The 13495-nt window shown below is 34.0% G+C and overlaps 1 protein-coding gene across 1 annotated transcript; it reads left to right on the forward strand.

Moving 5' to 3' along the window:
- Positions 1-12150: 12150 nt before the first annotated feature.
- LOC130612484 (ankyrin repeat domain-containing protein 39 homolog) lies at positions 12151-13495 on the forward strand. Its single transcript, XM_057433804.1, has one exon. It carries the CDS (start codon positions 12837-12839, stop codon positions 13458-13460), a length of 624 nt encoding a protein of 207 aa, XP_057289787.1. The 5' UTR covers positions 12151-12836; the 3' UTR covers positions 13461-13495.

The raw sequence follows: 13495 nt of genomic DNA on the forward strand, positions 1-13495 counted from the left end.
AAAAACAGGAATTCTTGCCTAATACTTCTCGGTGGTCAAACTACACGATTTTGAACAGATAACATCATATTAAGTATACTATAATATAAACTACTCTGAAATTCCCACGAACAAGCCTAAAAAAATTTCCCACAGCCAAACACTGTTTTGCCCGGATAATAAAGGCTGCCCTGATTATGTACGGCAGCTTGCCCCGGTTAAAACAGGGCAGAAAATACATAATCAGGGCAACATAATCAGGATAGGCCGGCTTATTATGTACGACAGTTAAAAACTATTATTAAGCACTTATAAAAGAAACATAATCGGGGCAGGCAGAATTATGTACAACAGTCTAATATTATTTGTGACTTATAGAACGAACATAATCGGGGCGGCCGGCTTATGTACAACATTTTTATACTATTCCTCACTTATTATAGAACGAACATAATCGGGGCCGACTGGCTTTTATATCATTCGTGATAAGTAAATACCCGGGTGGCAAGGTTGTTAATGTTCTCAAATGAAACGAAATTTCGTGGAAACTAAATTTTAGGATTCGCAAGTTTAATAACTTTTCACCAAACTTAATTCCCGCAAAACGAATAATTTAGGTCATCCCCAGAATTCAATTCCTGCGAAAAATAAAAATGAACCCACCCATCCGCAAAATCTAGTTAGTTTTTGTAAACACGTCTGTTTTGTTTTCTATCACATATATTCTAACAAAATAGGTTCCGTAACATATTCTATTTACAAATAACTCTCCATCGAAGAGTCCACAACATCACAGTTTTGAATGATGTTTTATCATGCAGAGAAAAATTACGTCGCTCTGCCGAGTTTTCAAAGGTGTGTTATCTTGCAGAGAAAAATGGCATGTGACAATAATTCGCCAATGTTTCATTCACGAAAGTTCAAAGAAAATGCCAATCTCAGCCTCTGGCCAGCCATTATATCCTGTTGATAATCCGGTCACCACAATATAATCAGGGCAAAAAAAAAACATAATCAGGCCACGCGTACATAATCCGGCCGTCCTGTTTATAAACAGGCCGTTTTCGCAATCCGGGCAGAACAACCAAAGGACGATTCAGTTCAACTAGAATTCAAAGTGCTTTTGGTCATAGTCCAAAGCGTCTACTAGAAGGTCGTAGTAGTTGAAGAAGAAACAAAGCTTTTCCATTGGCTTTATAACAAAGAAAATCAAAAAATAACAATGACCAATGTCCCTGTATGTTCAGCCTAGCTGCACGGTCTCTCTCTGTATCCCTCAAGGCGATTTTAAAGATTTTTTTTTTCTTTTTCTTTTTTTTTCTTTTTTTTTTTTATAATGGAAACATTACATATATTTGCCACAAATAAATAAATAAACTTAAAACAACACCAAAATAAAATAATTATTAACGATTTAACAGTTCAACATAGTTTCACTTAATAATTAACAAAGCTTGATTATTCAGGATCGAATGAGTGACACAACATTTCCGAGTTCCATATCTGTCAGCTGGTGGTTCCGAGCGAAGGATCGGCAACCTCTCAGGCAAAGTAGTGTCGATCGCAGAGACTAAAGGAAATTTAAGTTCTAATAAACATCGTGGCTTCTGCGACACTGATGTTTCGTTTTTCTGAAATCATTTCAGACAGTCTCTGATAAAATCGTTTACATTCTCTTCCCATATTACCGTTTGTTGCAAAAACAAGGGGAGTTAATGTTCCATTTTCTACTTGCATAAATCTTTCGTTGTATCCCCTCTTCTTCTCTTCTTCGTTTTTCTTGAAGCATTTGTCAAGAGAAAGACCCTTGTATCTCAGAGCGTTGAGGTCAAAAACGCGGTACATCTGAACATACGCGTTGACCAGGGGTCCAAAAACCGACTGCGTTGACGTCTAATCGTGCTTCATGTGATAAAATACCATTTTGATGGATTCTTTCACGGCTTAAATGGATTCTTTCACCGTAACAGCAAAATTTGCTTTCACACATGCATTCTGATGGAAGTTTCGGGATTGTCCAATCGGATCACAAACGTAGTGCGTCAAAAAAACTCTCCCTTTTTTAGATAGTAGTTCAGCTCTATAATTGGTAAAGTTGTAAGTCAATTTGATACTTCACTTTCCATATTTGACTCGTTTAAACATGCAGCTGTCATACGTGATTGTACATTTTTCAACCTAGATTCTGTTGTGGCCGGTTGTTTTTCACTACCAATCAATGATACTTTTTCTTCATCAACAATATTTTTACGAAGAATTACGTTCTTCAAAGAAGCAGTTATGCTTTCTGAGTTTCGTAGCTCTGTGGGCGCTCGTTCAATGGATTGATAATTCCAAAACCACCAAGTCGAGGAGGCAAAGACATGAGTGTGCGTTCAGCATCGTTCACAATGTGTCCGCCAGTAATAACAGGTAGCAATCGATGTCGTATGATTTCTTCAAGTGGATTCAGATACTTCTCAATCCCAGGTATTGTTCTGGGGAAGAATGAAAATTTGTGTTGATAACCACTTGTATAACAGGCATAAGCAGCTTGTGGCTGTGATAGCGCAATATCTAAAAGTCCAGATATCTCCTTCACCCAGTTCGTTACCATTTTTTCACAGTACTCCTTTCTGAAGCTCTCACTTTCGTCAGTACATATTTGGATATTCGTGCCCTCAAAAGTCGTTTTCGCCAGTTGTTTGTGTTCTGGTTTTACAATTAGCCAGAATTTGTGAGGTTGTGGATTGCAACCGAATAATGGTCCAATTATTTGCTTCAATCTATCCCACCGAACTTTCAAGTTTCTACATTTTCCAACTGCACTAACATCATCAGCGAAAGCAGCAACAATAGTCTCAAATATCCCATCAGCCATCAGATTCAGTAGGGGTGTCAGACCAATTGCGTATATTGCCAATCTTAGAGGATCACCCTGCGTAGTACCGTCCTCGGATCTTATTTCTTTACCTCCAATGATGAAAAGCCCCGCATGAAATCTATAGCAATTGATGATATAACATGCAATAGTCGGGCAAACAATCTTGACGTTGTGCAGAGGTGCTTCTCTGCTGATGCTATTTTTTATTTTATTTATTATTTATTATTTTATTTGTTGAGGCGATTTTAAAGATTCTGCCTCCCGTAGCAGTCGGCGGAAATCAATAAATTCATTGCTTTGAAGTAAGTAATACGTAATACTGGAAATAATTTAGTCTTTGCTGCTGTTGGATTTTAGGCACTTTTGTGTCTAGAACCATTCTTGAAAGTGATAAACCACCACAGGTTCTTTTTTTCTTCACAGGCTCAAAACGTGTGATTTAAATCTCTTTCTTATCAAAAAACAAAAGGTTTTAACTTAACCTCGATCAAATGGATTGTTTGTTTAAGCCCAATGCTAAACGAGATAACTGAGGCAATTTATGTAAACACTGTCTTTGCGGTCAAAAGATGTTTTGATGTGTATGTTAAGTTTGGTATAGAGTATTGCTAGCTAGCTGCATGTGTATTAATTTTTTTTGTTTATTAACTGAAGGTCACAGGCTTCGTGTAGCGTTTTATGCAACTGTGTATCTTTGTGTCTATGTGAGAGAGAAAAATTTCTTGTAAGATAACTAAGGAACAGCTCTTTCATGAACGCAAAAGTGTATGCTAAATGTTAATAGATATGTAGATCCCCTTTCCCTGCCCTAAACATCAAAATCAAAAAAGGTAATATTTGAATGGTTTCAGTCATAAGCACTCGGACATGTGCTCCTGTTAGGCAGGTAGACAACAACAAGTTCAAAATACTTTCTTTTCTCTAAGAAATCGATGTTTGTGGATTTTATATACAACGACCCCACCGCTCATTTTAAAACATTTAAGAACAGGAGATCTTTTACTTTCCCATGCTGCTTTTAATTGCTATTGCAAAAATTGCTAAAAACAAAGGAATGAAGCAATACCTAATCTAAGAATAGTTCGAGTTTGTTGAATAATATTCCTTATTCTCTTGTTGAGCAATACAACGTACATAAGTTGTTTTAGGATAAGATATTTTGATGTCAGCCTGGTACCTATGATGATTATTCTTCTGACAAAATAAATCACCATCAAGTAAAGAACCCAGAAAAAACTGTAAACAATGGATATATATCTGGTATAATCCACAAAGTTGTGTTATATAAGAGGAACTAAGAAGGTGAAAAAAATTCAATCAAAATAAGTTGTACTGATGGAAAAGATTTTTGCTTAAAACAATACAGATCGCAACAAGAATTTCATGTTAAAGAACGTTCTGTTACAGACTGCAAACTAATGAACATGTCATGTTAACTTATGCATATGAGTATTATGTATATATGTCGTTTTTTATGAGAATCTTTAAAATTGGCCTAGTTACTGAAACTTTCGTAAAGATTTTACAGTATCCAAATATTTTTCAAACATATATATTGCATATTTTGAAATAAAGTAACTTCCCAACTTACGAATTTGTAACTCTATTACTTGTGCTCTTATTAAATACGTAAAACGTAAAAAAGATGCTTAGAAGATCATTCTTAATACCAGTGTTGTATGTCATTCAAATTAAAGTCCTGCTAAAATTATTAAATCACACGTACGGAGTAGTGTGATATTTGGTTTACAGATTCGTCGCGGCGGCGGCGGTCTTCAGGATCACACTGGATTCGAGTCGTTGTTATTGATAAAAAAATTGTCTACTATTTTCTTTGATGTCGTGTAGATGACATCGTCTAGAGGTGGTCAGGTTGGCCGCCATTATGCAAAAAGTGCTGACTGAGCATATTTTGTAAAAAATGTCGTATCATATATCAATTTGCCAGAAATTTAAATTTGATCAATAATCACAAAGCCAAAATTGGAATGTAGTAAATACAAAATTACAAACAAAACAAGGATTGAAACTCGATGCTGAACTGAACTCAAAGCTACTGCACATTCACCAAGTTTTAGAATTTAAAAAAAAAATGCTCCAAAGTTAGTGCATAAGCCAAGGAAGAACAATTTTTTTTAAGAAGTTAGATGAATATTGCGCCTCTATCAGCAATTAATATAGCTAATCGAAACGTCAAATTAAACACTGTTAATAGTTCCACATTTGCAACAAACACATCACGCGATCCAGACATTCTCTCTTGCACATTTTAAACATGCACAAGGCAAAGGGAAATCGCCAGGAAAAGCTTTTGTCCTAAATAGAGGTGTCAAACGGTCATCATCTAAAATGTACCTGTATTCGCGCACTGAATATAAGAACGTTTAATATGGTTAGGAAATGTTTTTGAGGTTGGTGACCTCTTTTTGTGGTAATTTTTATAACGTAAATCGTCAAAAAATTTTGCACTACGACTTTGGAGCACAACAAGAGACAAAGCATTGTTCAGCATGTGCCAGCATGTCAAGTGCTTTAACGAAATGGCATAACAAATCTAAAAATTTTCCAGCTGCTTCCATTGCAATTAGTGAGTGAATGTATAGCCGGAATTATGTCTATGATTTCAAAACCTCATGCTTTTGCTACATCATGGATTGGTACTGCTCTACTACATTCTTCTTGACCAGATAACATCCAAAGATCGTGAAGATCGTGAAGATCAAAGTAAAACCACTGTGTAAAATGGAATAAAGCACAAACAAATACATCTGTGTCAGCTGAGCGATAATAATTTTCTTATAGTAATCATATTTAATGCCATCATTAATATGGTACATTATTTGATCGTCAGCCTCTTCATGGTCACATTTCAGTGATGAAACTGTAGTTGATGATCCTGATTCAATTTTGACGCAACCCGTAAGATCTCCTGGCAAGCACTTTCTAAGTAAGGTACAAAACTTTGATTCCATTGTATGAATTTACAACTCAAGATATAAAGAATTGCTGCAGTCGCTCCTTGTTCAATGGTGATGGCCAAAAGCTATTCATGCATACAGGCAAAGGTTAGTTTTCATGTAGTATGAATAAATCAATAGCTTCTGTTCTCTTCCTACTACTTCGCCGGCTTGACTTTGTGTTTTACTGCGTATATATGTTAAAACAATATAAACCTTTTCATCATCTTTGAATAAATATCGGAAGAGAAGCCTCACAAAATCACCAAAGAAAGACAATTTCTCTTTCTTGATTGGTACTTTACGAGCATATGCTATAAAGTTAACTAAAAACACGGGAGCGATATCTTCTCCACCAACTTTAAAGGGCTTTTATTTTCAAGTTTCGTTTTAAGTAGTTGAGACAGTTCACTCTTATGTGGTTACTTCGTAACTTAAAAGTTGTCGAAGATTATAATTCCGCAATCTGGCATAGTCATTGTATTTCAGTAACAGATTCCTTCTTCGGATCTAACATTTTCTCCATTAAGGCTTGTTTGCTTTAGGAAGGACGGTGTTTCTTTTGTGAGCCGACTTTTTTTTGTTTTTTCATTCTTTAACGAACTCAATATAATCTGCTCATCCTATATCAATGCAGTCGCGGCGATGTTGAATGATTGATTCAGTAATAACAGTACTACTGATAACGTTACAAAAATATTCATTATACACGTTGTTTTTTTTGTTTTTTTTACAAGACAACCATCTTTTACCTGAGCCTCGATTTTCTTAGCAAAATGCCAGAATATAAGCTTAAATTTTTTCTTAATTTTTCTTTCTTTCTTTATTTTGTTTGTTTGTTTTATGTTGTCACCACGCACGTATTAGTTTCAAAAAATCATTGATTCGAATGTAAAAACACGTTCGAACGTAGGAATTCCGGAATTTGTTTAATCATCGTACAAAAGTTTTAGTTACGAGGGTGTAATTTGGCACATAGACTAAAAAAAATGGTTACTTATCCGGGGTTCCACTTATCCAAAGAAATTAAGAGAATTTGATAAGGCAAATCCAAGGGACCCGTGGAAATGGTTCCACTTAGTAAAAGTTCCACTTATCCGGGGTTCCACATATCAAGCGGCAACTGTAACTACGATTTATTTAAGACATTTTTATTTTTATTGAAGAAAAAGTTAGGATGTATATTTGAGTGAAAAAAAAGAAACTTGATTTTGTTGTGTTTTAAAATTATGGTGATTTTGTAACTGTAAATGTAAATATCAAGGTCTCTAAAATTTGGATATAAAAAAATATCGAAGAATTGGATCTTAAGATTTTGAGGTTTTCGAGGCTTAATTTTTTAAAAAAACTTTTTTATAAAAAAACAACGTGTATTGTGTTAATCCACATAACTTTGAGGTTCTTGAAGAACTGTCTTTTCGTGTTTGATCAAATTTCACTACGTCACAGTTGCTTTCTGTTTAGTAAATCCTAATCGCCACTCTTGAATACCTTGTTACATTCTTTCTCTAGGGCTTGGTCGATCGGCACTGCACTTTTCTATAGTGTGCTGTACATTAAAATTTTCCTCCATAAAATTTTAGTACAGTAATGGGAATGTTTTTTCCAGTTTGATGCAATAATCGAAGTAGAGTGGAGTCCTACGTAAAAAAATCGTTTGATCAATCTTAAAAAATATTGGAAATGCTTTTCGAATTGCTGCCATACACAAGAACCAATCTCCCTCTCTAAATGATATGGTCAAATCTGGAAGCACCGAAGATGCTCCAGAATGTAAATGCCATATTTTTTTTCAGAATTTAAATGTCATATATTCTTTGACAAACTTTTTGCAAATATCCCATGTCTCGCGAATTTTATCAGATTGCTTGGTATCTTGGCGTGAACATAAATGATGGTAGTTCTGTAAATTTTGAAACAGCTCTTCAAACTTCATTGAAGAGTCAGGTAAACACTTAAATGGTACATTGCTTTGTTTACAAGATGAATACCTGAAAAAGTTAACATAGCGCATATTTTACTTTACTGTATTAGAAAGTACACATTTTTCTTTTTACGTATTTATAATATGCCAGTGCCTAGAAAATGTAACAACTGAAAAAATTACATGTTTTTCGTTCTAATCTCGACGTCCTCTTCGTTTCACTGAACTCACTTGTTGCTTTCGATTTGCAAATCTTTCTGATTTTAATATGTATGTTTTGTAACAGCTTTTGGTGTGGTATCTAATGTTCTCATACTAATTGCTTCCAGGATTTTTAAAAGTAGCTATCGTCATTCAGGATAGAGAATACTTCTATCAGTTTTCTTCTGCCATTTATTTGAAAAATTCATTATAGTGTTCTATGAAACGTTTAAAACTCCGAGAATAGCAAAAAGAATACACTACAATGCATGGGAGATAAAGACAGTACAATGTTTCATTAAAAAATGTGTTTTATTCCGCGACAAAATATACCCATTAGATTCAACATTTAGTTTCATATCTTTCTATATGTTTATTTACAACATGTTCTTCTATTGTGATTATTGATTAGCATTAATTTTCTGACTTTTTGGTTATAGTTGATATCCAGGGTTTCTCTTTACAATAAGAGTGGAGGTGCATATTAAAAATCTTAAATCTTTTATAAACGCATTCGTTTTTTAGCAAGTGCGAAAGGCATACACGTTGCAAAAAATTATTTATAGAAAAGATTACAAAAAGGATTTATCTACATAATTGCTTCTTTCCGTCCTCCGTGTTTTTGGTTTAAGAATTTAGGTATTTGAACTATGTCCTCTTGGCGCTAATTTGGACTGAACTTGGACTGAATTTTTTTGGCCACAAAGCAACCTCGTCCCTAGGACTATTTGCTTGTAAAAAGATGTGCAGCTTTTTCACCAAACCAGCAGTCAAAACCAAAAAAAATCAACATTAAGAATGAAAATTATCCTGCCCAAAAAAACTGTTTCCAGTCAAAAAAATCTCTACAATTTACGCCTTTACTGAACATAACAAATGAAACAGACATAAAGGCAAACACAAAAATACTTCCTAAAGAACTTGGCAAAACAAAACAACCTCAAAGCGACTTCATTACTGAAGATCAAGAAAATAAAATTATTACTGCATTACAAACAAGGAGAATTGATATTATCATTACTACCATAAAAAATAATTGCCCTAAATTAATTGATGCCATTAAGCAACTTGTTACAGATGAAATAAGCACCGCATGCAAAAACTTGTGCAAGAAAAGTGGTGGCTCTGTCTTGTTTGACTTGTTTGAAGAGTTGTAACGAAATGATGTTTTTTAAAGATGGTAATTTATGGTCAGAAGTCACACAATATAATCCATTTTTAATAGACATATTTTTTTTTTTTTTTATTAACTGTCTTTCAGGCACTTCCATATTTTACAATGGCTATTCGTCCTATTAAAATAATAATAATATTTAAATAAAGAAATAAGTTATTCTATAAAAAAAGACACTGTAAAACTGTAGACAAGATTAGCAGAGTTCAAAGTGGCGAAGAATTGAAAGACATCGATATAATAGATTCTGACGGAGAATAAGACCAGAACATATGAAAATGAAAATTATACACCAAAATATATAATAAAAAAAAAAAAAAAAAAAAAAAAAAAAAAATATATATACATATATTAAATATATTTATTAATCGACGGGCTTAAGAAATAAAAACAATCGAGCAAATGAACAAAAATTGAGACTAAGTAGAGCAGAAGGAATAAATCAAAGCATAAAGTATTGCTCGTGGATTGGTCTCAATCAGTCAGTAGATGTTAAGTTAGGATATTGAGAAATTGTCGTTTTGACAGCTGTAGCAGGCAGAAAACATATTGAGCATGATCTACAGATAAAATTGTGTTTTATTTACTCAATTTCAATGCAGCACAGATGGCATGAATTGTCCTTAATGCAAAGAATAAATACAGTACTTGTTATTGAAGGTGCCTGCAGCAAACAGGTAAAAAATACATTTATTGATTAAATAACATAAGTCGTACAAACTTTAAAAATCAATTAAAAACAATAAATACAAAAAAACTTCACACCATGGTTAAATTCCTCTCAAATAAACATCCTTTGGTTAGTTATAGAAATTGTTAAATAGTTGTTTAATAAAATTATTATGCTTTATATTCTATATTTTTATTGCAAATTTATTAAATTTAAATAAATAATTGTCATAGGGGTAGTTTTGTTTTTTGTGCTTTAACTCTGTTGCGATAGGTAGTAATATATCCTCAAATCCTGCTAAACCTTTGCAATTACTCATTCTTATTTCGTTTTTTAAGAAAATGCTTTTACGATTTGGATTTGCAGTAACTGTTCTGCCCGGATAATGAACATTGACCTGATTAAGTACGGTCGGCTTATGTATGACAGTCAAATATTATTCGAGACTTATAGAACAAATATAATCGGGCCGACCGCTTTTATATCATTCGTCATCACTGCTGACAAGCAAATAGCCCTGGTGGCAAAGTTGTTGTTGTTCTCAAATAAAACGAAATTTCGTGGCAAATACTAAATTTGGGGATTCGCAAGTTTAATAACTTTTCTCCAAACTTAATTCCCGCAGAAAGAATAATTTAGGTTCCGTGAAATTTAGTTGGTTCAAAGTATGTATATTATGTTGAAATGTATTTTCTATAAGAGTACTTTATACTAAGAAGTCGAGTCGAGACTTATTTCTTTCGCCATGTCTAGTTTTTAGGGGTGTTCTATCTTCCAGAGAATGTTTAATTCACAAAAGTTCGAAGAAAATGCCAATCACAGCCTGCCTGGCCAGCCATTATATCAGCGTTCATAATCCGGTCATCAAGACATAACCAGTGCAAAAAAAAACATATTCGGACCATGCGTACATAATCTGGCTGTCCCGGTTGTAAACAGGCCGTTTTCGCAATCTGGGCAGAACATAACCACTGTGCAATTTTCTATTTTCAAAGCTTTTTTAAAATTACGTAATTTTGTGGGTAAAGCAGTTGCAGTCAAAGCTAACATGATACTGTGAGGGAAGAATGCTTGGAAAACTGATAAGTATTGAAATTCTGTACGAAATTCTCCACCCCTAGGTATAACATACAGTAATTCATCAATTTTTTAGCTTAACTGTATTATGTGATAAATTTATATTATTCAATTATTATAGCTATACATAAACACATATTTTGTTTGTGAAACTTTTTCAAATGGATATATAATATATATTAGTTTGTTTATATATATTTAGTTGCTATATTTAAGGCATATTATTTTTATATATAATAGCTATGTATGTAGCTAGATTTTTGATACGTTATGTTTACAAAGAAAGCTAGCTAGCTAGCTAGCTAGCTATACTTGCCATAATTCCACACAATGCGCCTTGCCTATCACACAAGCCACAACATTTTCCTCAATTTTTGATCTTAATATTTTCCTTCCCTGATCTGATAACAGGGACTCTGGATGTGCAAATAAAATTTTACATTTGCCTGCAACAATGCTTTTTGAAATTTTGAAAATAGAATTTGATGCATCATTCAAATCTTCTTCAAACAAGGGTTCGTACTTCTGACTATTAGCTTGGTCATCGAGTTGTAAGAAACCACATTCAATGCCTACTTTAGTTAAATATACTAGCTAATCTTGAATAATTGATGTTAAAAGAGATACAACAAGTACAATATCGCCTCTGCCTTTCGTTCTGGAACAAAGTCGGGTAAAAGTTGATAAATTAACGATTTACCAAACCCTGTAGGCAAAACAGCTATAGCGTGGTGTCCTTCTCCTAAATACTCGAAACATTGAACTTGTTTTGGTTTTAAAATAAACGAGGGCAACTTTTCATACTTTTCAAAAACATTATTCAGCCGCTTGAAAACACGTACCACATCTTTCCAGCCCATCGCCAAAATCATAAATATGCAGAATTTGCATAAATTAAAAATGAACCAGAATCTGGTTCATTTGATGCCCACGTGACCAGCCTGTGCCAGCGCCTTTTCGACGCCACGGTAAAAGGTGCTGGGTTCGAGCTTGGGTCCGGACAAAAAAAGTAAAGTTTTAATACTGCAGGTGTTAACAAGTGTATTTTAATTTGCGACATATACTAAATCTGTGTGATTATATGTGACTAGCTTGTGTGTAACATGTTTTCGCTTCCAGTGCGTAAAGTTTTGGGTTCAAAACCCTGGCCGAGTTGATTGCAGTACCAATAAGAACTGAAGAGTTTATCTTGGGTGAACATTTTCGATAATAATAAGTATCAATAATACAGTTTTCACGTCCATGGTGGACGTGAAAACTGTATTATTGTTCAACCTCGTTCTCAGACGATTTTGATTTTTTGATTATCCATAATACCGGTGAACGGCCAAGAAATATTAAAAAACCTCTCCAATGGAAATATAGTACGTGCCTGCTACATCGATTTAATTAAAAAAAATTAGATAAAATCTTTTAAAGATAAAAATTTTAAAAAATACGAAATAATAACATCGTTTTCATGCTTCCCTTTTAAAACCTATCCTGTTTCACCTAATTTGCTGTGTTTTACTACATAGCAACAGTAAAGAGGGCGTTTTAACGACAAATTATTTAGATACGATTTTCAATTGGCGCAACATTAATAAGGAGAGGAAAGAGAACTTCGAGATTTAAGTACCCTAAACAAATTTCTAGCCGCTCGTGTATGGTACGTGACCCTTGTGAATTATTCATGTTACATTGTAACAAAATTTGTGTTCTTAGAACTTTTTTAAATTATTCAGCAAAAAAAATTATTCAGCAAAAAACAGTAAAATTTCAGTTCATCAATAAAAAATTATGGCTTTATTCAATGAAAATGGATCCTCCAATTAACTATGACATGCGACTTTGTAGGAAGCATTTTACATTAACCAATGAAAAAGTAAATTTCGGGACAATAAACTGAGAAGACTGGTTTAACAGTGGAAGGAGAAGGATAATCTCTCGCACGATCAAGAAATATTAGTGAAATCTGCATTAACTGTTTGAAGCAAACTTTCGCCGGAAAGATGAGCCAAAGACGCAAAACGAATCTCATTACACAAACGCAGCAAGCTAATATTGCGCATAACATAGAAGTTGCAATCAAAGACAACGACTTGAAGAAACTTAAGTTAATTTTTGAAGACTACCCGAACTTGCTGAGTTATGAAAGTCATAACGAGAAATCTTGGTTGCATCTAGCAGCAAGAGAAGGTACTGTGGAAATTGTTACATATCTTGTTCAAAAAGGAATCGATGTTAACGTTTTGGATAAAACTAAGCATATACCCTTGCATTATGCATGCATGAACGATAAGTATGAAAACATACTTATCCTTTGTAAGTTTGGCTCCAAAGTTAATCATAAGCAATCAGGAGGAAACACGCCTCTCCACCACGCTGCTTTTTATAACAGCGTGAACACAATCCGGGCATTGCTTCAAGAAGGAGCTGATATAAATGCTCGTAACACATACGGAGAGACTGCTCTTCATTGGGCTGCTCATCAGAATAAGTCAGAAGCCGCCAATCTTTTGGTTCTCATGGGCGTTGATAAGTCAATTCAGTCAATGAATAGTTTTGAAACAGCATTTGGGTATGCAAAAAGAAATGGCTTTGACGAAGTAGCAGACGTGATTAAAAAAAAATGAAAAGGATGTCGGAAAAGAAATCAAGGTGTTAATGA

Source organism: Hydractinia symbiolongicarpus, chromosome 10, assembly GCF_029227915.1.
Source record: "Hydractinia symbiolongicarpus strain clone_291-10 chromosome 10, HSymV2.1, whole genome shotgun sequence".
NCBI lineage: Eukaryota > Metazoa > Cnidaria > Hydrozoa > Anthoathecata > Hydractiniidae > Hydractinia > Hydractinia symbiolongicarpus.

Coding starts and splice junctions, on each gene's coding strand:
- LOC130612484 (XM_057433804.1), top strand. CDS start 12,837: ATGAGCCAAAGACGCAAAACGAATCTCATTACACAAACGCAGCAAGCT.